The sequence below is a fragment of the Pantherophis guttatus genome, chromosome 2 (assembly GCF_059756535.1).
Source record: "Pantherophis guttatus breed Tessera chromosome 2, ASM5975653v1, whole genome shotgun sequence".
Lineage (NCBI taxonomy): Eukaryota > Metazoa > Chordata > Lepidosauria > Squamata > Colubridae > Pantherophis > Pantherophis guttatus.
The window spans coordinates 99951869-99975520 of record NC_142064.1 but is presented as its reverse complement, the minus strand read 5'-3'; the positions used below and the strand labels follow the sequence as shown (position 1 = coordinate 99975520).

At 38.1% G+C, this 23652-nt stretch overlaps 2 protein-coding genes across 4 annotated transcripts; one reads left to right on the top strand and one right to left on the bottom strand.

Moving 5' to 3' along the window:
- Window positions 1–1371: 1371 nt before the first annotated feature.
- LOC117661762 (C-type lectin domain family 5 member A-like) lies at window positions 1372–20284 on the bottom strand. 3 transcript variants are annotated; one of them, XM_034410889.3, is made up of 8 exons: window positions 20145–20284; window positions 13342–13465; window positions 9220–9308; window positions 8408–8461; window positions 6138–6194; window positions 5000–5148; window positions 3275–3384; window positions 1372–1575 (listed from the first exon to the last, which is right to left on the bottom strand). In XM_034410889.3, exons 2-8 carry the CDS (start codon window positions 13374–13376, stop codon window positions 1461–1463), a joined length of 609 nt encoding a protein of 202 aa, XP_034266780.1. In that variant the 5' UTR covers window positions 13377–13465; window positions 20145–20284; the 3' UTR covers window positions 1372–1460. The 3 variants fall into 3 exon arrangements, with proteins under 3 accessions (XP_034266780.1, XP_060546330.1, XP_087742577.1); XM_060690347.2 differs by lacking the exon at window positions 20145–20284 and adding an exon at window positions 14639–16570; XM_087886451.1 differs by lacking the exons at window positions 13342–13465; window positions 20145–20284 and adding an exon at window positions 12280–12422.
- LOC117661760 (uncharacterized) lies at window positions 20281–23190 on the top strand. The gene has a single exon (XM_060690345.2). The coding sequence runs from the start codon at window positions 21316–21318 to the stop codon at window positions 23029–23031; it is 1716 nt and encodes a 571-aa protein (XP_060546328.2). The 5' UTR covers window positions 20281–21315; the 3' UTR covers window positions 23032–23190.
- Window positions 23191–23652: the final 462 nt, after the last annotated feature.

Sequence of the window (23652 nt, the reverse complement as noted above, 5' to 3'; positions counted from 1 at the left end):
TTAATTTAGCTACATTATTAACCTGGTGACTTCCCTTCCAAAGGGCAGAAATAAAGTGGAGGATTCACAAATGGAAAAAGTTGGAAGATTGGGGGGAAAACATGAATTTGTTGATCCGTCCTAACAAAAAGGATTTCTTTGTAAGATAAGAAAAACAATTGAGATGTTTTGGTTGGATAATGCAAAATAATTCTCTTTATCAGAGAAAACCATATATAGGAAGCAATCTAACAGAGATGCCTTAAATAGAGTATAAGATATATTGCATCATGGGAATGGCATGCACATTATTTAGCAGGCTCGAGTAAAGTTCCACTTTTTTGTTATGACACAAGGAAGCAATAAAGGTTACACAAAAATTGATGTGATATTTTACAATGGCCTTTAAAACTAATGGGAATGAGTTTTCCCAATAGAGACTAGTATGAGGACCTGCTATATGTTGATAATCAGGATTAACAAAGAAATATTAAATTTGTAATGCCTTTGAGTATAGTTATAACGGATAGTTTGGACTACTGAAGATTTGTTAAAGTTTTCTTCAAGTGCAGCAACTGTCTTTGAGAGTAGATGCAGATAGCTACTGGATTGCCTAAAGTAGATATTCCCACATTATTTCCTGTGCGTGCATTTGTAAATTAAATAAATATAACCACTTCCATGTCCTCAAAACTAACATTTAGAAGAAATTACATTCTTTACAACTAGTTGAGAACTGTTTACTGCTCTGAAATGGCAAGGAGTGACTTCACAGCAGAATTAGTTCCTGAATTTGATGTGGCAATGAAGCCACAGTATCCATTTACCAAGAACACAATTTCCTTCCTTTTAGGACAAAACATTTTGTTTGATTCATGTGTTTGGCTAAACAAAATATAATTTTGTAAACCCTGGCTTTTGACTCAGGAGACCATAATTAAAGAAGTCACAGTTTAGTATGACATGAGGATCCTATGAAAGTTCACAGCCATCTTGCAGTGTTTTCAGGAACAGGAAAAAGAACTTGCTCTTTGAGGGATCCTGAAACAGCCACCAAAGGGGACAATTAGGCAAATACCAGTATGTTAACATGAGCCTGATTTAGTCCGTCAAGAATGGGAAAGAAAGAGGGACAACATAGTCATATATGAGCCTTGTATCTTTTTTCAGATTACCTTCTAGATTCCTACTGATTAGTTTCTCACCTCTTCATAATTCTCTATTCACACAATTGTACAAAGACTTCTATATAAGTAAAAAGGCCTTGATGCAAAATCCTTGCAGCTTGGGAAGTATTTCCATCCCCCCCCCCTTACAGTATATAATGCCAAGATGATCTTGATTCAGTAGCAAATATAGTAGCTTATAGTAAATGAAGGAGTGAGATCATGAAAGGATATAACTATTTTATTAAACAACAAGGTTTGCTGTTTACTCAGTCTTCACTCCTAGGCAGCCTTGCAGAGGTTTCTTTCAATCAATTAACTATAGGTCTTCTCACAAACCCAGTTGTAGTCATCATAACACGATACTGGACTCACATCTCCTGCCCCAATAGCAACACATTCTTTATCCATTGTTGCTTTAATTGGAAAGCTGTAAACAACAGAACAATTTTTAAAAATCTGAATTTGGTTCAACAAACTAGTAACGTAAAGCATGGGTCCAACCCAAAATAAAAAATATTAATGTTACAATTCAAGTTAGTTAGTTTATATGTTTCGGGAAACAATAGTGGAAAGAGGCTATCAAGGATTTTATAACCAGATTAAGAGTTACTTAGCCCAAAAGACCAGATAAATTTAAGAAAAGTAGTTAGTAATTAACTAAGAATTTATAAGAAACTTTAATTATTCCTTCCCTATAATACTATCATTAGAAAAACTAGGATATTTATACCGTTCATTTTTTATTGTTTGAGAAGGAACATGGAGAGGAAGAAATAAACTAAAATATGTACTTTTCACTAGCAAAAATACGATATACATGAAGAAACCAACATTGGAGATTAAATTTTAAAAAGGGCAGATTTAAAATGGCAAAAAACCTGAATTGAAATCTAACCTTAATAAAAGATCATTTTTGTGGTATCACTTTTTTTGCTTTTTTTTTCACTATTTCTAATTTTTTCTTTTGTTCTGGCTTATTAAAGGCAAAAGGCAAATAAGGTCTGATTATAAATTAAATTGGGAATTAATCCTAATGAATTAAAATATTGTATTCAGAATGCAGAATTAGCTCCTTCTGCCTGTTGGAGCTAAGACAAATTGAATTGTTGAATTCTTCTTGATTTTTTACCAGAAGTACAGTAAGAAATTATTTGGAGTTAAATGAATTGACAAATAATTATAGGATCAAAAGGAGAAACGTTCTTGTAGAACTTCAACTCATCTGAAATCACAGTGATCAACATTTCAATTCATTCTGGGCCAATAATGTTAATTAAATAACAACTGGATTTGGCTGCCTCAAACATTTACCATATGATAATGCCCCTTTATAATGAAAATGAATTGTTCTCTGCACACAAAAAATAAAGCAAAGAAGGAAGTAGACACTCCACAAGTTGTTGCTAGGCAAATAAATGTTGCTTAGCTCTCGAAAAATTGAACCAGAGCCTCCTCACCACACACTACTTCATGTGTAAGTCAGCAGTCATTTAATAATTATCCTCCTCAGCTTTATTGAATGTGTTAAGAGTTCCAGAATTAAATTCCCATCTAAAATTGATGCTGAAAATTGGCAAGAGACAGATCCTAATTTTAAATATAAATGTGTTGGATCAGCACACTGAAAAGCATAAAATAGTAAAAAAAATAAAAATCAAAGAGTTTAATAGATATATTTTAACAAAAGGCCCATAGAAAGTGAACAACTGCTGCAGCAGTACTTCATTCGTGTTTTGTGTACACAATTCTATGCCAGTGCTCCTTCAGAATTGTGAATGAACACAATTATGGTTCCAAATTCTCAGTAATAGTGTGCAAACTAAATGTAGACCTTTAAAAAATAGTAATGTGTTAGATAATGTGTTAGGGACTGGAGACATGGAAAGTATTGGATTTGACCAGTAAATATTTTATGAGCTCTAGATGGTCTGTATTAAAGAAAGGAAAAAAGTAAATATATAAACCTTTGAGAAAATACATTTATAAGTAGCTAGTTGCAATATTTTCATGTAGATTTAAAAAGGAAGTTGGACATCTATGAAAGGAAGCAGAACATATAAAATTATTGCATATGGGGAAAATAGATCTCTCCCTAAAACAGGTAAGGAGGGGGGAATGAAACATACAGGTTTATGTTGTGCTCTTTGTGATCAATCCACTCCCATTTTTTTGTTGATTCTGAATAGGTGAGTCCAATGAAATAATTAGCCATTGCTGTTTTGTTAATAACAAATTCCTGGTGAGAAAAATAAAATAAATATGGAAAATCAAAGGTTCTTATCAGGGACTATGAAAATCACAAGCAGCCTGAAGTAGTCTCAAAGAGACGTGTGAATTCCCTATGCTTTTCATCCTGATGAAGTGCCATATGAAAGAATTTGTTCTGTATACTGTTTACTAAGGGAGGTAGGTGAGAAACAAACATAAATCATGCTTAAAACTTCATGCTATTTTCAATGTGCCAGACATGTATACCCATCTGATAAATCACATGCTGCTTTCTTAGTGCAGATGGCTTTTGTTTTAAGATTGTGGAGATTCAGATGATTCCACAAACTTGTTCCGCAGAAGCCACCCAATGAGACATTGGAATGGTAGATTGGAGAAACCTTGTCTTCTACTGGTGATGGTGCATCTGTTGGCTGTACCCAACACACACAAACACACTCACACACACACACAGAGAGAGAGAGAGAGACAGAGACAGAGACAGAGACAGAGAGACAGAGAGAGAGACAGAGAGAGAGAGAGAGAGAGAGAGAGAGAGAGAGAGACAGACAGACAGACAGACAGACAGACAGACAGACAGACAGACAGACAGAAACAGAAACAGAAAAAACATTTCATTTCCAGAAACACTGCGATTTGAGTCACCCAGTAAAGGCAAATTCTGACTGGAAGCAAATATAGAGTACTGCAGCCCTATTCCAAAATAGTTCTGAAGTTTCTCATATAGTCTTCTTCAGTTTAGACCCTAAAACATGTTTTTCTTTGGAAAAGAAAACGAAGAAGACTGGATCAATCTCCAAAGCAGACAGCTTTGTTTTGGTATTCAGATTTACTTCAAGATTATTTTGAAGATGAACCCTTTGATATGAGAAGCTGAAATATTGTTGATGTTACTTATGCTCATCAATTTGCAAGCTTTTCTCCTTTCAGAGTTCACTGCAAAATAGAAGAATGCCTGGGTCCTTTCCAGATTATGAGGACATTTTAAAAGTAATTTAAACATATCAGCTATATTTACAGATGCTAAGAAGTTCTTGCTTAGCACAGAAAGTTATAATCCATAGTTGTTTCTCTTGCATCTAAAATAGTATGTTCACACTTCATCCTCCTCTATTTTAAAGTGCACCTTGAGCAGTTAACATTGTGTGACATTCACTCTCCAATTCAACAGTAGCCATCAAAACTAGAGTTTCCTTACAAGTGAAAACTATGTCTACTGGAGAACCCAATGACGTATATCATGCATTCCTCAGGATACACTTGCTCTCATTCCTCTCATCCATAGCCCTCATGGCAACGTTTAGATTTCTTTCAAGCCCTTGCTAACTCTTGATTTTTTTGACTAATCTATCCAAAATGTAAGGTAAGGTCTGCTTTGCATATTAACCTGGACATCTCTGTATTTCATACTCCATCCTACAATCCATATTTGAACTATGATACATGAGCTTCCTCTGGAATCCTAAAGTTATATATGTTTTGTCAGAGGATTGTGATTGCCTCACGTATTCACTGGATGGTCTAAAGATCCTGACATGATTCTTTTCCCAGATTAAAGGGGTATAAGAGCATAAACCCTTCAAGGATGAAGTTGGTTTCCTCCCAGGTGACCATAAACTTACCAGTTCTTTTGTGTCATTGATGATCACAAGGTTTGATTTCCAATCTTTACAATCAAGTTGGCTGATCAGCCACGTAGCTTTCTCTTCAGAAAACAAATAATCATGCCCTCTGAATCGTTCCCACCTTGGTTTCTTCAAAGGAATTCTGACTATAGCAAAAGATGCAAGGAATAAATGATTTTGAAAGTGATAATAATAGTTGCAGCTTCAGAAGTTCCAGAAAGATAAAGCATATAAAGTCTAAGTAGGGCAATTTTCGTCCCATCCAAATTTTATCATTGGAATTTGATTGTTATTTCCTGGTACCAATACAAGTATTTTTGTCTTATTTACAAGGCACATTACTATTTCTTGAGAAGGTCTTTTTTATAGAGACTGTGAGTCTGTTTTTCTGTTGCATATTGGAGGAAGATGCTGATCTAATTGCTGAATTTCCAATCTGGTTCTCCATTATTCAGTAGCTTCCCTGCTACTTCCTGCTTCTTGATCTGATTTTTCCTTTCCTCCAACATAACATTCAGTGAATGCAAAGAGTAACATTCAGTGAATGCAAAGAATGTACGAGAACTGTACCCATTGGCCTTTCTTTCAATTAAAATATGTATCCCGCAGGGCAAGAGGTTGCTTTAACTTCAGGTAGAGCTAATGCAACCAGAGCTTAGGTGCCAAAATCCACATGATCACAAGATAACAGAAATCTTTTGCATCTTTTTTCTTGTTAATTAGTGGCCATCCAGATTTTTGTAGCACAAGAGACTTGTTAAGGACCCCACCATTGACTGAAATATCTGGAACCCAGAACTGTCAAAGTGTTCAGGTTTAGTTTCTGCTGAAATGTCACTAGCCCAAAATAGGTCAGTAGAATTTCTAGAATTAAATGTTTAATCAACTGATCTGGGATTTTTAATATCTCATACAAGATGATTTCAGTTAATTGTCTTCTCCACTCTGTTATAAAAGAAACTTCTCAATTTATTTTGTCAAACCTGGTAGACAATCATAAACATGAGCTATTTTCCTCTACCTTGATATTCAAAGTTTCACTAGCAGAGTTACCACTTTCTCCACTCCCTTTCTAATCATCCCCAACCTATATACTAACCGATATGGAGGGAAAAATAATAATTTCACTTTCTACCTGTAGTAGGATGCAAGGGAGAAAGGGAAGAGATCTGCTCAGGAGCAGGGGGCCACACTAGGAAACAAAAAAATGGCATCCATCATTTCATCCTAAATGTAAATTGAATTCACATCATCAATACTCAGTGGTAGCCAAAATTTTAAAAAAAAGCAATCCTAAGTCATATATGCATCCTTCCACAGCAAAACTAGTCTTCTTTTTACACTAAAACAAATCAACTGCAACAAACAGGTAAATGCAACAAGTTCAAGCATTCTTTTGCAAGAAAATAAACCATGGACTATAGTAACAGTATACAAGGACATGAAGAAAAAGCACACACACCTTCGTTCAGCAAGTCAACCAATAAAGAGATTTTTACATATTTATTTTTTTAATTTCTTTTGTATTATCATTATGATACCAAGAAAAAAGAAGCAAAAGAAAAGGAGGGAGAAAAACAATGTAAGCAACATAATAGGCAGCTGACTATCAGATCTCAACTAACTGACAAATCTAAACTATCATAAGGATTAATATACTGTAATACACCATTAACCACTTCTAAGACATTTCATATCCAATTTCTAGTCAAAACATACTCTATTGAATGGTAAAATTATTTGGTTGGCAGAATTGAAATCAGTAAGAGGAAACAGAAAACTTGCATAAGATACATTAAAATAATGTAAATAACATGTAGGTTATATATTAAATTATACACAATGGAAGCCAAATTTGGAATGTGCTATGATTGCATGTATAGAATTGCAATCCAGAAATGATTTTCAAGTAAGATTGAAGCGTATATCAAATCTATTTTTAGTTATGAAGTTATTCTTGGCATTGAAACACATACCCATAATTTAACTAATTATTCTTCCACAGAGGGGATCAGATGTCTTTTCCAATAAAAAACAAACAAACTTGCAACTGGTATCATTTATAATTCAGTATAATTTGAAGGAATATATGGTTTGGTAAAGTTTAATTTAAAAGAACCTTAGGTTGAAATTTCAGAATTTATTCCATTCTGCAATGAATTAATTTCCAGTATTGTTGAGGTTTGCAGTATTACCACCTCATATGTATCCAAATTGTTTGTTGCATTTCTAGCATTTTGAGAGAGGTTTTTTTTTATTATTATTTTTAAAAGCACCCTGAAGTTTCCATGAAATCAGTAGAAGGAATGAATAATGTCGTCATCACAAACTCCAAAGGTCCATCAATCAGGTAACTCTTTGATTTTCAAATTCCTAAACAAAAGCTTTTCCCAGGAAGCAATCAACCATAATCCTGTGCCAGAATTGGGTTTTGTAGCTGTCTATTTGGTGTTGTCACTAGGCAGTCTAACTGGTCTTCCTGGCTTTATAAGAACCAATTATTCCCCTCTATATGCTGTAGACGCAGTTTATGAACGATACATCAGAAGACTATTTATGATACATAATGGGCTGTACTTTATATTTAGGTCCACTCCCTGTGATCATAGAGTCACAGCTGAGGTTTTTAATACAGCCCAATGCTCTCCCACATTCCCTTCATCAGCTATGTAAAGTCACATCTAGCATCTTAGCATGAAGCAGGATCTACGTGTTCCTCAGCCTGGAAGAGATGAGACTTTTCATAACAGGCATCTCTCATTTCTCAGCCAATCCCCTTAGTGCACAGTGAGGCAAAGTAATAAGCACACACTGCACCTCAATTGGATCAAATGAGTGGGATGGACATAAGGTTCCGGACCTGCTGCTTGTAGAATTTTGACACTTCCTCTATGCATTAAGTGATACAAGGAGGGCACCGTCCATCTGCTGGTTGAAGATGATGTGTGAGAGCATCTGGAAGTCAAGGGCAATCAAATGGAAAGAGTTGCTGGAATTCATGCTGTATGGCTGGTCATCTAAAGCTATCAGCTGAAGAACAACACATGTCAAACATTTTTTGAACTTATTACTCATCGACTCGCAACTGTTTCCACTACTGCATAAGCAGCTGAGAAGAATTTTGCCTCTGGTTACCAATACAGGTTAATAGTGCTGCAAAATGTTGGAGACACCTGGAGAGGTGTTTACTTAATTCTACTTAATCCCCTCCCATTCAATGGGGGAAATTCTTTTATGTTGAAAATTTCTCTTCTTTGATTGAGAAAAGGGAGTTTCAATGTTCAAGAATTTTCCCCACTGAATGCCACATAATACGGTTTTTTCTCAACATAAATCAAAGTACGTTTATTCCTCATCCAGTTATTTTCTAGTCTCAGAAATCTCTGGATTTTTATGTAGAGTTACCTGAAGAATTTTTTGTAGAGAGAGATATGTTCCCCTTGGGAAAGATCTGTGGAACTAAAAAGAAGAATATTTTTAAATGATAAATACTTCTGCTAAAATAAAATAGGAAGTAAAAGCAATTGTTTTGTCATTGTTATTCATTGTTAGATGAGGGAGCTGAACCAAGTTCAAAGGAAAGATAAGAGTCAAGCCTTTAGTTTAAATCTCAACTTTTCCATAGGGAAAATTCTGTCTCTCCATATCAGTCTATCTGTTTATCTGCCTCTTGTTTTCAATGGGATAATAAAGTATACTATAAAAAAGCACTCTGTGGAATGACAGTTACATATAAAACACTTCTTTGAAAAACCAAAAACAATAACAGCTGCAAACAATATAGGCTATTTATATCTTTACGTATGGAGGCATAATAAAACATGGAAACTCAAAACATTTTATAATAATAATTTAATTAATCTTATATGCTACCCAACTCTCATGACAATCAAAGATACTACAGTAAAATCAATAAAGCATAAAAAATAAAGATAAGAAGAGATAATGTATGTACTGTACATTATGGCTTTACTTTTTCATATATACATATACATATATATATATATATACGCATATACATATACATATACATACACACACACACACACACATAGAGTAGTATTTATCCATATTTCAAAACCCCAAAGCCCTTACAGTATATATACAAGACAGGAAGAAATGAGACAAGAGACAGAGAGACAGAGAGACAGAAAGAGAGAGAGAGAGAGAGAGAGAGAGAGAGAGAGAGAGAAACTTAAAATTTGCCCAATACTCACAAAAAACAAAAAATAGAGATGTCCCTGTGAGCTTGACTAGTAAAAGGATGACTCCAGGAGCTACGTGCTGCCAATTCATTCTGGTTAATCTGAAAGAGTTCAGTAGCAATTCAATGAATCCCCATTAGCAGGATAATTTTCCAGAGTTACAATTTATCTATCAATAGACATGACAAATTGAATGACTAATAAGTAAATTCATTCCCCCGCCCCCATTTTTTGTATGTTGTTTTAGAGTGGGTGGTTTTATTGCTGGCTGACTGCTTTATTCTTTTATTCTTTTTGTATACCTCTCAAAGTGTCATTATAAGATCATGCAAGAAAAAGAGAGATTAATTCATTACTTCCTCTGAAATAGGCTTTGTCAATGTTGAAGTCTCCACATGTAAAATCCAATACATCCAGACAATCCTTGGTTCAGAAAGTATCAATTCATAAATAAATTAGAGACCACAATATTAAATATTTTTTAAAAAAAAAACAGAATTGCAGAGCTAAATAATCACATCATGTTATTCTGATTTGGGATTAATGCAGGGGTGAAATCTAAAATTTTTTGCTACCGGTTCTGTGGGCGTGGCTTAATTAGTGGGTGGGGCTTGGTGGTAAGGTGACTGAGAGGGCGTGGCTTGTTGGTCAGGTGGGCGTGGCCAAGTCAATGTCACTTCTTTTCCCTTTTTTAACCTACAAAACACAACACAACACCACTGGCTCACCCACAATGAAAAAGCAGCTGTGCTAGACCCAAAATGGCCCCTGCAATAAGCAGGAACCTCATACAGCCACAAAAAGCCCAAAAAACCAACTTTTACACTTTACACACACAAAATTCTACATACAGCTTTGTGAGATTTTGTGTGTTTGTGTAGTTAGAGTGAAACACTACAGAAACACACCAAATCTCAGAAAGTGCACAAATATTATTTTATTTTAATTTATTTGTATTTTTATATAAAAGCAGCTAAATTTAAAACTTCCTAAACTTTAAATGGCTACGTCTAAAAAAAGAACAACTAAAAAAAACCCAATTAACTATTTTTTTAAAGTTTTTTCTGGTATGTCACTGCCTTCCTAATCTAGCATTCCCCAATCTTATGCAATACATTTAATAGAAGAGCCTATCCTGTGTCAAAAAAAGAACAGAAAATGTTTTGGGATAATATAGTCTGAATTGGGAATTATATTATCAAGCAGCAGCACTGACATGGTTGAAAGAATGGATTGAATTAAGAAATATAAGACTATTAACATTGGAAGGATATGATTTACAATTGGGTTGGCATGCTTTTTTATGGTATGGTAGAAGTAAGATACCCACATACTTTCAAAGACATTATATAAGAAATGCATTATTATTGGTATGGGAAAAAGTTAGAGATAAATATTATGTGAAAATACCAATATGGTTATCAAAAATGGAAGTGTTAATTCACCCAAACATTTTTTATCTTGGAAATATTGTTAGATATAAAGATTTGTTGAAAGGGAAACATGAACTGGAAGAACAGGGAATTGAAATGGATTGGTATATGTATGTGCAGATACAAACAAGTTATGAAAAAGATATTAAACTACAGGGTTTTTATTTAGAGAAGACTGAGCTTGATAAGATACTCACGGGAACAGAGGATAAACTAATTAAAAATGTTACAATTTTTTACTAAATATAGAACTAGAGGAAGAACAAGTTAAAGAAACAATGATAGTCTGGGCAAAAAACTTTGGATATTCAATTGAATTGGATAAATGGCAACAATTATGGGAAAGAAATTATAAATTAACAATGTCCACTGCATATAAGGAAAGTCTATATAAAATGTTTTATAGATGGCATATGCCCCCTGAGAAACTGGCAAAAATGTTTAAAGATAAATCAGCCAATTGTTGGAAAAGTCACCAGTTACCAGATTACCTATCATATTACCACATCTGGTAGACATGTCCTGAAGCGAAAAACTATTGGAATAAAATTAAGTTATGCATGAAGGAAATGATACAACAACATACAGATTTAAAACCAGAGCTGTTCCTATTGAGTATCTTACTAGAGAAAACTAGTAAAGATAATATATATTTGATTATACATGTAATAACAGCAGCAAGGATTGTTTATGCACAAAAGTGGAAAGCAGAGAATATACCTTCGGAGGGAGAAGTAATTTTAAAAAATTTAGATTGTGCAGAAATGAATAGATTAACTATGATGATAAAGGAAAGAGAAGATACAGAATATTTTAAGATATGGAATAAATTTTACTATTGGTTAGAAAAGAGATACAAATAAGTTTTTAAAAGAGATTGAAAAAAAATTGGTTGTAATTAGAATATTATATTAGTGGAAAATCTTTGTAATGGATTTGGTGAGATTGAAGACAGAAGAGGTAGAGAAGAGAAGAAACTTTTGAACATAACACCGAAATGTCACATGGAAGAAATGAATGATGCACTAAATGTTTGTCTTAAAAGATAAAAAAAATGTTTTAAAAAAAAGAACAGAAAATGTTCACAGGGCTAGCAAATTGCCCACTTTTGGGTGGGATTTCTAATTCCCAATCAATTTGTATACTGCCCTGAATCCTTCGGGAGTAGGGCGGTATACAAATTCAATAAATAATAATAATAATAATAATTGACTTCCACATACCACTCTAGGCTGGCCATGAACAAGTAGGAGTGGATTTTATGTGGAAAGATGAAAGCTCCGTTCACTTCTGAGACTCAGAACAAATTCCTCAGGCTCAAATCTTTCAGCAGTGTGTATGTAATTTTATTATTTATTACATCTGTATTTTGGACGAAAATCCTAAATTTTAAAAAAAGTAGTTCTTCATTTCTAACATGTCCATGGCTTGAGCTAAAGTGGAAAGCATCAAGCATTTCAGAGTTGAAATTCAGCCCCAAACCAAAACAGATCTCTTAAACAAGTTTAACTCTTATCTTGAAGCGTTTTCAGGTCATGTAATATTATTGGGTTTCTAAATTAGCATCTGTTATTTGATGGAATGTATAAACACACTTGAATTTTAGAAAAGAAAAAAACAGAAGAAATGGAAATTTTACTTATCAGGAGGATTCTGCAGAGATGAGAAAGTGCTCCAATATAATGCTTCAGCAGATGATAAATGACTGTCTGAACATTTTTCATCCCCTTTAGATTTATGCACTCTCACTCTTACTAAGCAACTGTTAAGCCCTAAGAATTTATACCACTTCTCCCTTTGTGTCAAGATGTAGGTGATAGACCATGCACGCCACTGTCTCAATTATGAAATACTTCCTTTTTCTAAAGCCTTCCTCCCGAGCACTAGTTTGGGTTAGGCTTGAATATTTATGGCTTGGATATTTTTGGACTAGAGCTATGAAAATACTTTTAGACAGTTTATTAGACATTCTCCAACCAACACTGCCCAAATTTGTTGTTAGACCCACAACTGTAGCCTTAAAGAGCACTAAATTGTAGAAGTGTTGAGCATAAATATCCAGAAACCACAATATGTTTTAGGTTGAGACCTGCACTAATCCTTTGAATGGCATTCCAGTGGCTATGCACAAAAGCTAAAACTAAAAATAAATTTGGGATTACATTACATTTTATTCATTAAACTGAAATGAAATCAGAGTTAGCGTTCATACAATTTCCATGTAATCATAAATTACAATTTATCAGCAATTGTTGGAGAAGTTCTGGAAGACACACCCTAGACTTTTGGGGGTATTGTGTAGCTCCTAAAACTGGGATTAATTGCCCTTGATTAATCCTGTAATCTTGGAAGTAATTCTCAGTGCACTTTCTGGGTAAAAGTGTCCTATAAGAAAAACTAATTCATATATATCAGGAGTGGCAAATCTGAGGACAGGGTTGTTGTGGCTTCTGGGTGTTGTAGGACATCTGAAAAGCTGTAATTTTTTTTAAAAAAATCAGTTTTAGTCCAAAGCTGGATAATTTAAATATCCCCCTTTTACAGTTTCCTCATCTCCTACTACCTGAGCAAGACATAATCTATTTTCACCACCAGCCAGCCACAATCCTGAAATCAACCCCTTCAATTTTTTTTTTAATTACCTGGTCAGGAAGCAAGGAAAGAGTACAACCAATGCCTTCGCAAGGAGAAAAGAACCCACCTATGGTACCATCCTTCCATCTGTTTGTCTTCCATCTGTTTGTCTTCTGTACATTTAGTGCCAGCAATCTGCAAGTTGAATGTTGGAATGCCTTCTGACACCTTGAGAATCTTTTGGAATCTTCCTGGATAGAAAGAAATAAGAAATGGGGGAATGTATACTTTAAGGGGAAGCTTTCAAAGTACAGTTGGATGCTTCATACTAAAAAGATACGGGAATCAAATCTGAGCAAGCAGAATTTGAATTTGGATAAGACTGAATTATTGCTGATTTGGGGGGACTGGACTTCTGGATCCAGGAAATATGCCTATTCTGGATGGAATCACACAATAAAATCACAATCTGTGTGTCATCTTAGATCCGCATTGAAAATGGAAGCTATATATTATCTATGGCAGAGCTAGCTTTGGATGAAAAACTGATTGTGCCCCTCCTTGGAGGACCAATCCTTCTAAACGTAAGCATTATAAGTCTCAGGCTTAGACTTGTGAAAAATGTTTTTTATGAAGCAGCCCTTGAAGACAATTCAGAAATCGTAATTAGTTTGTGATAGGATGGGTGTAAACAACACTTCTCAGGTATGCCATTTTAGTTCCATTTTAAGACAACCACTCTGCTTCCTGATTACTTTCTGAACCCAATTCAAGATCCTTACAACAGTGAACAAAATTTTATATATCTTAGACCCAAGTTATTTGCAAAACCTCTATGATCACATATTCTGCCCACATCTTCCGTGAGGCATTCTTTGCACTGTATTTCATCACTGTACCAACTGTCAGCCATGCAGTCTTATTTATAGCTAGAGTAGAGGAAGTGCCTGGAGAAGGGTGTCCTAATCATTTCCTCTCAAAGTGATTCTTCATCTAGGAGCAAGATATGATAATGTATTTTTCTGCCCAGTGGGTGTAAGAAAAATGAAAGTCTGCAGAATACACTCAGTGCTCTTTATCAGCATATGAATTGGTAGTCCCAGCCTAGGTTTAAATGCTAATTACCTAACCACAATAATACCCTTTCAGAAACAATGAGCAGACATAGCTTGCCCAAGGTTTCAAACTGCATTTTGAATGGGGTGCTTTAAAGTCATTTTAAGAGAATCTGTGCATGTCACCTGCACCAACTCTTAGAGAATGCATTAGCTGAACTAAATTAAATGAGGTTCCAAAACAGATCACTCAGCTCCCATAAAGACAGAAATACAGCTACTGAGAGTTGCAAATTTGATGAGATAAGAACGGGAGGAGATGGAAATAATATTTTTATCAATTTCCCTCTTCCTTCACTTCAAAATTACCTTCCTTGGGCAAAACGGAGTACCCAAATCTAATTCCAGGAGGGGATAGATTTGGGACAAAAAAAGAAAAAAACCTTTCAGAGAAATTATAGGCAACCAGGATTAACACCAAAAGAAGAAAAATGATGGATGGCCACAAGGAAGACAGAACAGCTTCCTGGGGTTTGGTAGATATGGTGGCCAGAGGCAGGAGTAGGATCTGGGCATGGTGGCATCAACCAGGCCAGGAGAGCTCAGAAGGGTACGGAGAAGTATCTAACAGCAATGGATATAGCAAAAGGGAAACAAAGAACAGTAGCATGCATCACAGAGTAGATCAGGGATGTCAAATCCGGCCCACAGGGTGCTTAGATCTGGCTTGCAGAGCCATCCTGAAACAGTGAAGGACTGGCTTGCCATGCCTCTGCCAGTGAAAACGGAGCTCGGAAAGGCCACATGCAGCCCACATGAAGCTCTGTTTTCACTGGCAGAGGGCTGCAGGAGGCAGTTGCAGCCAAAAACGGAGCCCAGGAGGGCCGTGCACCCCCTCCCGCACTCCATTTTTGCTGAAGGAGGCCATCACAGCCGAAAATGTGCCAGACGAGGCCTCTGGATGCCTGAACAGAGTTTCTGGGGGACGGATATGCCCTTCAGAAGCTCCATTTCGGCCTACAACATGCCAGGCGAGGCCTGCGCAGGCCTAAACGGAACTGCAGAGGAGCACACGTGGCTGAAAGGCTGGAGAGGAGATTGCTTGCTAGATAAGTGACCCGGTGTGGCAGGTTGGGGAGAGAAGTATTTGTGGGGAGTATGAAGCATTTCAGTGGGTCAGGGAGGCCTTGGGTGGTTTTAGGCAGGTTTGGGGCAGGTGGCCTCTTCCATCACTAGGCCTCCCCATGGCCTTCCCCACCCTGAAATATCTCATATGCACTTAATGAAACTCACATGCAATTAGCGAATGTGTTTAAGGTAAGGGATTCACTCCCAAGAATCCTCAGGTTACGAATGGAATGGGCAGGCTTCATTACATTCGTAACTCGAGGACTATCTGTACTATACTGGAGCATGAGATTTGGGAAGGAAAGTAGATCCTATGATGACAATGCATCTGATCAGAAATGCTATATTGATGCTATGATGTCTATTAACTGGGATTTTATTATTAACTTTTATTATTGCTTTATTATTATTTATTATTGCTTAAAGCATTGTAAGCCGCTCTGAGTCTTCAGAGAAGGGCAACATATAAATCAAATTTTAAAAAAAAAAACTTGTTCATTTCTTAAATTATACACACACACACACACACAGAGAGAGAGAGAGAGAGAGAGAGAGAGAGAGAGAGAGAGATTAATATTGTGCTGCAACACAAGTGATACCAAACCAAGGCAAGGTTGATATTGGTTTGAAACATGTTAACCTGAGTATGGAAAAACAAAAGGAGGGTAGATAGTAGATGCTGGAAAGTCAGAGAGACCAGTTTGCCTTCTGGTGACGGGAACATGGCATTCTCAAAACTCCAAAGATGTCCATTGACCCAAAAATTTGTCTATATTGTAAAATAACAATTCTACAGTCACTAAATAGAAGTAGCAACAAGTAAAGAGAAAAGTTTAATCAGCAACAATAAATGTAGGCCGATTTATACAACTATATAACTCTAACCACTAGATGGCAGTAAAGAGATGCCAAAAATCGACTTTTAACTAACTTCTCTGGGTCAACCTTATTTTTATGGTCCAGATCTGGTAGCTGTAGGGTCAAATACTTGAACCACCACCACCTCACCACCCTCACCCCCTGAATGGCTGCAACAGTTCATGGTTTGGGAAAGATTTTATTGAAAAACTCACCATGGGAAATCCAGATTTCTTTTGCAGTCAGCAAATGTGGCAAAATTCATCATTCTAATTCAGACATGTCAAGCTCAAGGCACACGGGCCAGATGCAGCAGTGTTCTGACCCAGCCTTCACAGAAGCAAGAAACAGACTCCTCACAAAGAAAAACCCCTCTTTATTTACACCTTGTGAATTAACTGCATTCACACACAAAGTGCAGGCAAGAGTCCTGCAAGGAGTTAACTGAAGCAATAGGCCTTATCAGCTTGTTACCGAAAGGCTGCAAATTAAATCAGTTCAAATAAACAAACCTCAGTTCTCAATGAGCAAAATCTCCAGAAATGCAAATAGTTGTCTGCTACAACTACCACTCCCCTTTCCTCCTATTTGTTCCCCAGCCAGGGAGGAGCCATTCAGAGTCCACATTTGTTTTGTTTCCCAAGTTGACTCCTTGTCCACCGTTGTTCACCTCTCCTATCTGCTCTGAGCATTCATGCATCTGGAATAGGCCCCAGCTGTTCTTCCTCCTTACTTATCTCTGACTCCAAAGGCAGCTGCCTCTCCGGTGGCTGGGAAATGCCTGACGGCCCTGGCTCTATCTCTGTGTCCGACACTGAGCATCCATCAGAGCCTTCTCCAGGCTCTAGAACTGGCCCACGTTCTTCCCCAAGCTCTTCATCGTCTGAGTCTGCCGCCAACTCCGCTGGCAGCTGGTGAACCACAACAGGCAGTGCCTGGCAGCAGTTGCAACTTGTTGGCCTCACCTCACCTGGTCTTGCAGAAGTGATCGCGCTAAGCAACTTGCAGCAGCGGCAGCTTGCAGAAGCAATCAGAGGGGGGTGGGTTAACGCTGGGCAAGCAGCAGAGGCTTTTGGGCAATAACTACAGGTTGGAAGCTTTAGATTCAGCTTTGCCCTTGTCTTCTGGAAATAAAACTGTGTTAGGAGAGCTCTCCTACCATTAAAATGGGGCAAGCCATTGCTGCTGCATTTGGGGATCCGTGTTGCTGAGGGAGAGCACAGCCTCAGGCAGGCACGCAGGCAGGGTAGGCTTCAGCCTAATTTTCTACCCAGAAACAATTCAGAGGCTTCATTTATATTTCCACCCCCTGCACCCCTGCAATATGATTCTGGCAGTGTGCGCAAGTGTGTGAGTGTGGGGGGTTTGGAAAATTAGGCTGAAGCCTGCCCATGCTGTTTCAAGGGTGAGCTTGATCTAACCGCATCTGCGATGTGGCATGCAGGCCTTGAGTTTGACATGTCTGATTTAGCCAGTGCGACTTGTTCCATCCCAACCCAGCCTCAGTGAGTGGTGTGGAGTCAGCCACGCTCACCTGGCACTGTAAGTCGTCATAGTCTTACATGCAACTGGTTCTTTGAGGGCAACCATAATGCTGATGTGGCCCTTCTGTAGAGCCTTTGTAAAGAACAAGGAGGTTTAGCAATCAACTACAATTTCCAAGTTCCTTGTCAAGTGTGAAGAGATTTTGCAGAATGTCCTATCATATACTAAATGATGAAATTTCTCCTCAGGCTTTTAGAACTATGTTATATGAATATTGTAATATGAAAAGCCCATCTTACATACTGTATTGTACCTCATAAATGGTAAATATTCTAGTTAATGCAGTATTTTTCTCATCTGTTTTAATGGCAACCAGGCAAAGAATATATCTGCAAAGAATATGTACAAAGAATTATTGTGGTTTCTTTCATCCATAATCAGTTGGAAAAGAATATGTCCAGACAGACATTCAACAAGTGCAAACGTCTTTAGTCATCTGATAAAGAGGCCCCTGAGGAATCTATGTTTGATGCAGGTTAGAGGAGAAAGTCCTCCCCACCTTCCAGCTGCTATAGTAATGTTGCAAGCAGAAATTCAATAGGTCAACAAGAACATGCTGCAAGTAGAGCATATGCAGAACACCCATCAGAAACAGATAATATATCATACACTGATGGTATCCCAAATGAATATATTCAAGAGTAACAAATATACCTGAAAAGAATAGCAACTGATTTAATCCAAAAAGCAAATTTTGCTAGATATCCAAGCCTGTGTAGAGGAAAGACATTCTTAAGAGTTTGGGTGGGATAATCAATAGCAAGCTGTGAGTAGTTAGCCTGCACTGTAGCTAGCAATCTTGCACACAAAGATTAGAGAAATGTTCCCTTTGGATCAGCTGTGAGGCCCTTAAATTACAACCTTATTGCTATTCCCTCAAATCTTGCAAGCAATTAGGCTACCCAGCCCATCAAATAACTTTTGAGTTTTCAAAACTAGCACATTAAAATCCAATATATTTAACCAATCCTGCCTCAAATCCATTCCATGGACCTTGGAAATACATCCCTTCACCTTTTACATGTAGTTTTGCTAAGTGGTACAAGATTCACTAAGACAAATGGCACTAAGACAAATGACACAATGGCACAACTAACTGAACTGAATACATTTTATTAATAGGTAGAGAATGTGTGTGTCATAAAGATATAAATATTGGTTTTCACTTTAGATAATATTCACACAGTTGGTAGTAGTGTCACATGTTCCTTTCATTCATTCAGCTCTTAATACTCACAGCTTCATTAATTCAATCTAAAATATATGCCTAGTATATCTAAGTGCCCCTCTTAAATACAGGGATATTTCCCATGGTAAAAATATTGCCATTATGTCTGTCAGTTTTCCTTAGCTTCTCTAGCCCTATCATTCTGAGTCAGCATTCTGTGTGGTCAGGATGTCTATACCCCCTAATAGCTCTAGAGGAGACCTATCAAATCTTGGTTGCAACCATTTGACTGATGATAGCAAAGGATTAGAGTTTGTGGTTTGTTTGGAGAGGGAGAAGGTTGGTATTTGTATTTTTTTATTGCCATCTAGTGCTGATCCAATTTTCTGCAGCCCTGATCTTGTAGCCTTAATCTTGAAAGCACTGGGGAAAGCTGTTAAAACAACTTTTTTACTTATTGAACAACTGTTCTGTGTAAAGACACAGAAGTTCTACCAAGGAAAAATTGTTTCTGCTTGATTATGTCAAGCAGGGGAGGACAACATGAAATCTTCAAGAAGATGCTGAGAAATGTAATGTTAGCAAGAGCTTTCACCTGTAAAAGCTTAAGGAAAAACCCAAATGGTAACTGGTGGTCGCTGATACCACTTGTGTTGCTGTAGACTAAACAAAAACACTTTGCAAAGCAGGAGCTGCCAATATTGACCTTTATGCTACTACTACCATAAAATGTTTTGTAAAGCAAAACCAGAAATGATTGGGCAAAAGGGAATTCCAGCACTCAAGCTACAAGCTTCAGCAGTGACTATAGAGGAGACCTTCTTCCAAGCTAAAACTTGCCTTTCTACTCTCGGTATCCTAAAGAACTTGAAGCACTTATTTTATTTCAATCCCTAAAGGAAATGCTGGCAGGGACTTTGCAAGCATAGATATTATATGTCTATTCATTGATTGCTCTTTCTAGGTTTCCCTACTGTGATTATTATACTCCTGCTGATCCCTAGTCTCCACCACTTTAGAGTTGTTTGACATGTTTCTAAAAGGCCACATTTATCACAGGATTAAAAAGTTCAGTACTTACCTATCCCATTTTGTGATTGAAAGCCCTTAGTGCTCATGGGAAAACAGTGGATCGCAATTATTTGGGAGGAGTCAGCACACCTGGAGACAACTTACTGAGGTTAAAAAAGAGGAAGGCAACAAGGCTGGACTCTTGAAGTTTGCTTGGATGCTGTCGTGTCTTCTAGTTTTTTCTCTCTCTAATCAAGTGGTGACATTGGGTGTAGGGAAGGCTTTTTTTGCTCTGAAGTCTTCAATCTAGAATTTCAAAGAAAGTGAGTATGAGGATTTGGGGACTATGCCGTGCTATTGGGAAGGGATGTCTCCATGGGCTTAACAGCCCCTTGTTGGTTGTGACCTTTCCAAAGCAATTTTCAGCCTTTAATAGCTGAGAAAATGATAATAATAGGCTCAACTTTGGGTTGTATGGTAGGTGAACTATAATTTACCAAATGTTGGGTTGTATTGAATTCCTTGGCTCTTTAGCATTTGCAGAATTGATATACTTTGTAGGCCCAGCATAACTAAAGAGCAGGTAAAATTTTCTTTCTTACAAATAGAAATTCTGTGAATGTAATGGCTGCATGAGCAGCTAGAAGCAAGTTGGGAAACTGCTTTCTTTTTTTTTCTTTTTTTCTTTTTTATTTATATGCCGCCCTTCTCCGGAGACTCAGGGTGGCTTACAATGCGTTAAGCAATAGCCTTCATACTTTTGTATATTTATACAAAGTCAGCTTATTGCCCCCACAAACTGGGTCCTCATTTCACCTACCTTAGAAAGGATGGAAGGCTGAGTCAACCTTGAGCCTTGGAGAGATTCGAACCAGCAGTAAATTGCAGGCAGCTGTGTTAATAACAGGGTGCGTAGACCACTGTACTATCAAGGCTCTATTTGTTCTTATCACAGTAACCATAGAAAAACTTTGCTTATTAAAAAAAACAGCACAGGTACCTCTTAACCCAAAATGATAGCCCTTCATGGGAAAGAAATGTTTGTTATAGAGAGATACCACATGTAATGAGGCTTATCATTGAGCGGGACTGCAATAATAAGAAAAAGAAGTCTCTGACTTTAAATTCTATGTTAAAATATTAAATTCTCAAATTGTAGCAGCAGCAGCAGCAGAAGGATCACACCGATAAAGCAGTCGGCCTGGACATGGCTGTATTGTTAGATGAAGTGTAAAATGCTTGGTAAATTGGTAGCAGCAGCAGAAAATGAGTTCAAACACAGGCTGTATTTAATATATGGTTTGCTCCAGGAAAGACTTTGCCTTCATTTAGTGCTATGTCTGTTACTTTTCAGAGCGAACCCATGGCAAATCAATCGAGGAGATCTACAAAGCTCTCTCCACGCTGTTCTTCCCTGACCTTACAGGATGAGGCACATTCCCTGCTTTCCAACAACTGCCGTCTGGATGTCTGTTCTTCAAAGGGCTCCCAGCTTCGCAAGCAAGTTTCTGCTTCCTCTCTCCGCCCTGAGAGACAAACTCGTGCAATGCCATTGAATGTGTCCCGATGCCGTCGCTCAGAACCCTTTGCTGTACCAGATTCAATCGTGGTGACTCTGCTCCAGGCCTTGGCCCAGACAGGAGTCCCACTTTCAGAGGCAGAGTTCTTTGAGGCTCTTGTGCGGCAGGCAGGGGCTAGACGACCATTTCCCTCCCTTGCACAGCTCTATGGTAGTTTCCTTCCTGCCCTGAGACGACAGCATGAATTGGCTCTTTGTCACAGCCTTCGGCATCGGGATGCCTTTGTCTTCCTTCATGAGGCTACCACAGATGATGGACGGGCAGCCCTTGGCCTCTCCCTTTTGCCTCTTAATAGACTTGGGCAGTCTCCACTGCTTCTTGGGATTGAGATCCTGGAACAGATGAGCCATCCCTTAGTGGCCCGTGCTGTGGCCCGTATGCTGAGTGAAGGGCATGTTTTGTTCCATCGGGTACTGGCTGTGGTCACTTCAGGGGGTGCGCCTATGATCCAGGCCTTTGCTGCAAATGGGATTTTAGGTGCGGTGTTGCCAGCTGCCCTTCATGTTCCTTGCTTCTACCATCAGTTGGAGTTGGTGATGGAGCTATGGCAAGATAAGTTAGAACGGCTGGTTTCACTGCAGCATCTTCTGGAGGAGACGTTTGGACGGCGTCCAACTCTCCGTCACCGTTATGCACTATTCCTGAAAGAGCATGAACTGAAGCTGTCTCTCCCTGTGTGCAATAGGCCGGCTGGCCCTGAGGTTTGGTTGGAGAAAGCAATAGGCATTGCAGAACATCTCCCTGTTCTGAGGGAATTTGTAGCAACTGATGAAGTTGAGGGACCCATTATGGCAAAATTGCAGAGTATCCTAATAGAGAATGACAAGGAACTTGTGGCAGAAGCCATTTTTATAGCTGAGCATGCCCAGGGTCTGTTGGCCATGGCGCGCTTTCTCCACCAGACAGGTGAGCCACTGGCCCACCGAATCTATGGAGAACTGGATTCCTTGCGCGTTTCTTTCTCCTATCACTTAGATGCAAGACTGGGACCCAACACAGAACAGCATCTGGCTCTGTGCCCACCTCAGCTGGCAAAACAGTTTCGTAAAATCTTAGCTCAGAGCCTGAGTCACCTGGAGCATTTGTTTGACTCTCATCCTGCAATGCCCACTTTGAAAGCAGTGCGGGCACTTGATCCCAAGCAACTGGGGGCTGTAGGCTGGAGCCAGATAGAGCAAGACCAGGGGATCCCTGGCCTATTGGAGGTGCCAGAAATGGAATGGTTTCGGTATCAACATTTAGCTGAAGCAGCTCCTGCTGATGTCTCCCTGCCTCAATGGTGGGAGGCACATGCTGAGCAGCTCCCTATGCTGAGCCCTCTGGCCCGGCGATATCTCTGGCTGCCTGTCTGTTCTCCCAAGTCTCCCTTCCTCCCAGGAGGTTTCTACAACCTACCAGTGGCTGAGGATGGCTTTACACAGGAAGGCGAACGTCTCTTATGCATGCTTAGGTATAACCGCAAGCTCCTTTAATTGACTACTTCTATGTAATTTATCCAGGACTGGACAACATTCACTTGGAATAGTGTTTGCTTCAGTTCTATGAGAATTTCAAATATTTGTCTTGTTAACTAAATGGAAAGTCACAAATTAGCCTGATTGTAAACTAATAAAAATTTCACCTGCATCAAATATTTCTTGTTTATTCCCTTTTCTGGTGGTGAGGATAAATGGAGATCACAGTGCAACTTGAATGATGAGTAAGAACACTAGTGGGAATTTAAAATGATTATAAGATTATAAGCCTGAAAATAAGAGGTGCCATCCAGTTGGGTTATCTTTTGGTGGTTTTATGGATACCAGCTTGAACAGTATTCCTCTACTTCTCTCAACCTGATCAATCCTTTTCTTCATCCCACCATTAACTTGCATCTCATGTCCAAAGGTGCTAGTAAAAACTAACAACTGCCAACCCTTTCATCTGCCCATTCATGTGGCAATGCTTTCAGAAGTGGGCACTGTAGCATTTCAGTGAAGTTGCAATCTGACTGCTGGCCAATAGATGGAGCTTATGAGTCACACTAAACTCCACTTCTTTAGCACCTACATCAGATAAAATTTGCTCCAACTGTAAGCAAGGAGAGTTTCCAAAGA

What these genes read in the sequence shown, in the direction of transcription:
- LOC117661762 (XM_034410889.3), bottom strand. Translation starts at nt 13,376, where the DNA reads ATGGAAGACAAACAGATGGAAGGATGGTACCATAG. An exon ending in TCAATGACACAAAAGAACTG is followed by an intron (nt 3,385 to 4,999) that starts GTAAGTTTATGG and finishes TTTTCTCACCAG; the next exon opens with GAATTTGTTATTAACAAAAC. An exon ending in AAAGAGCACAACATAAACCT is followed by an intron (nt 1,576 to 3,274) that starts GTATGTTTCATT and finishes TGTTGTTTACAG; the next exon opens with CTTTCCAATTAAAGCAACAA.
- LOC117661760 (XM_060690345.2), top strand. Translation starts at nt 21,316, where the DNA reads ATGTCTGTTACTTTTCAGAGCGAACCCATGGCAAATCAATCGAGGAGA.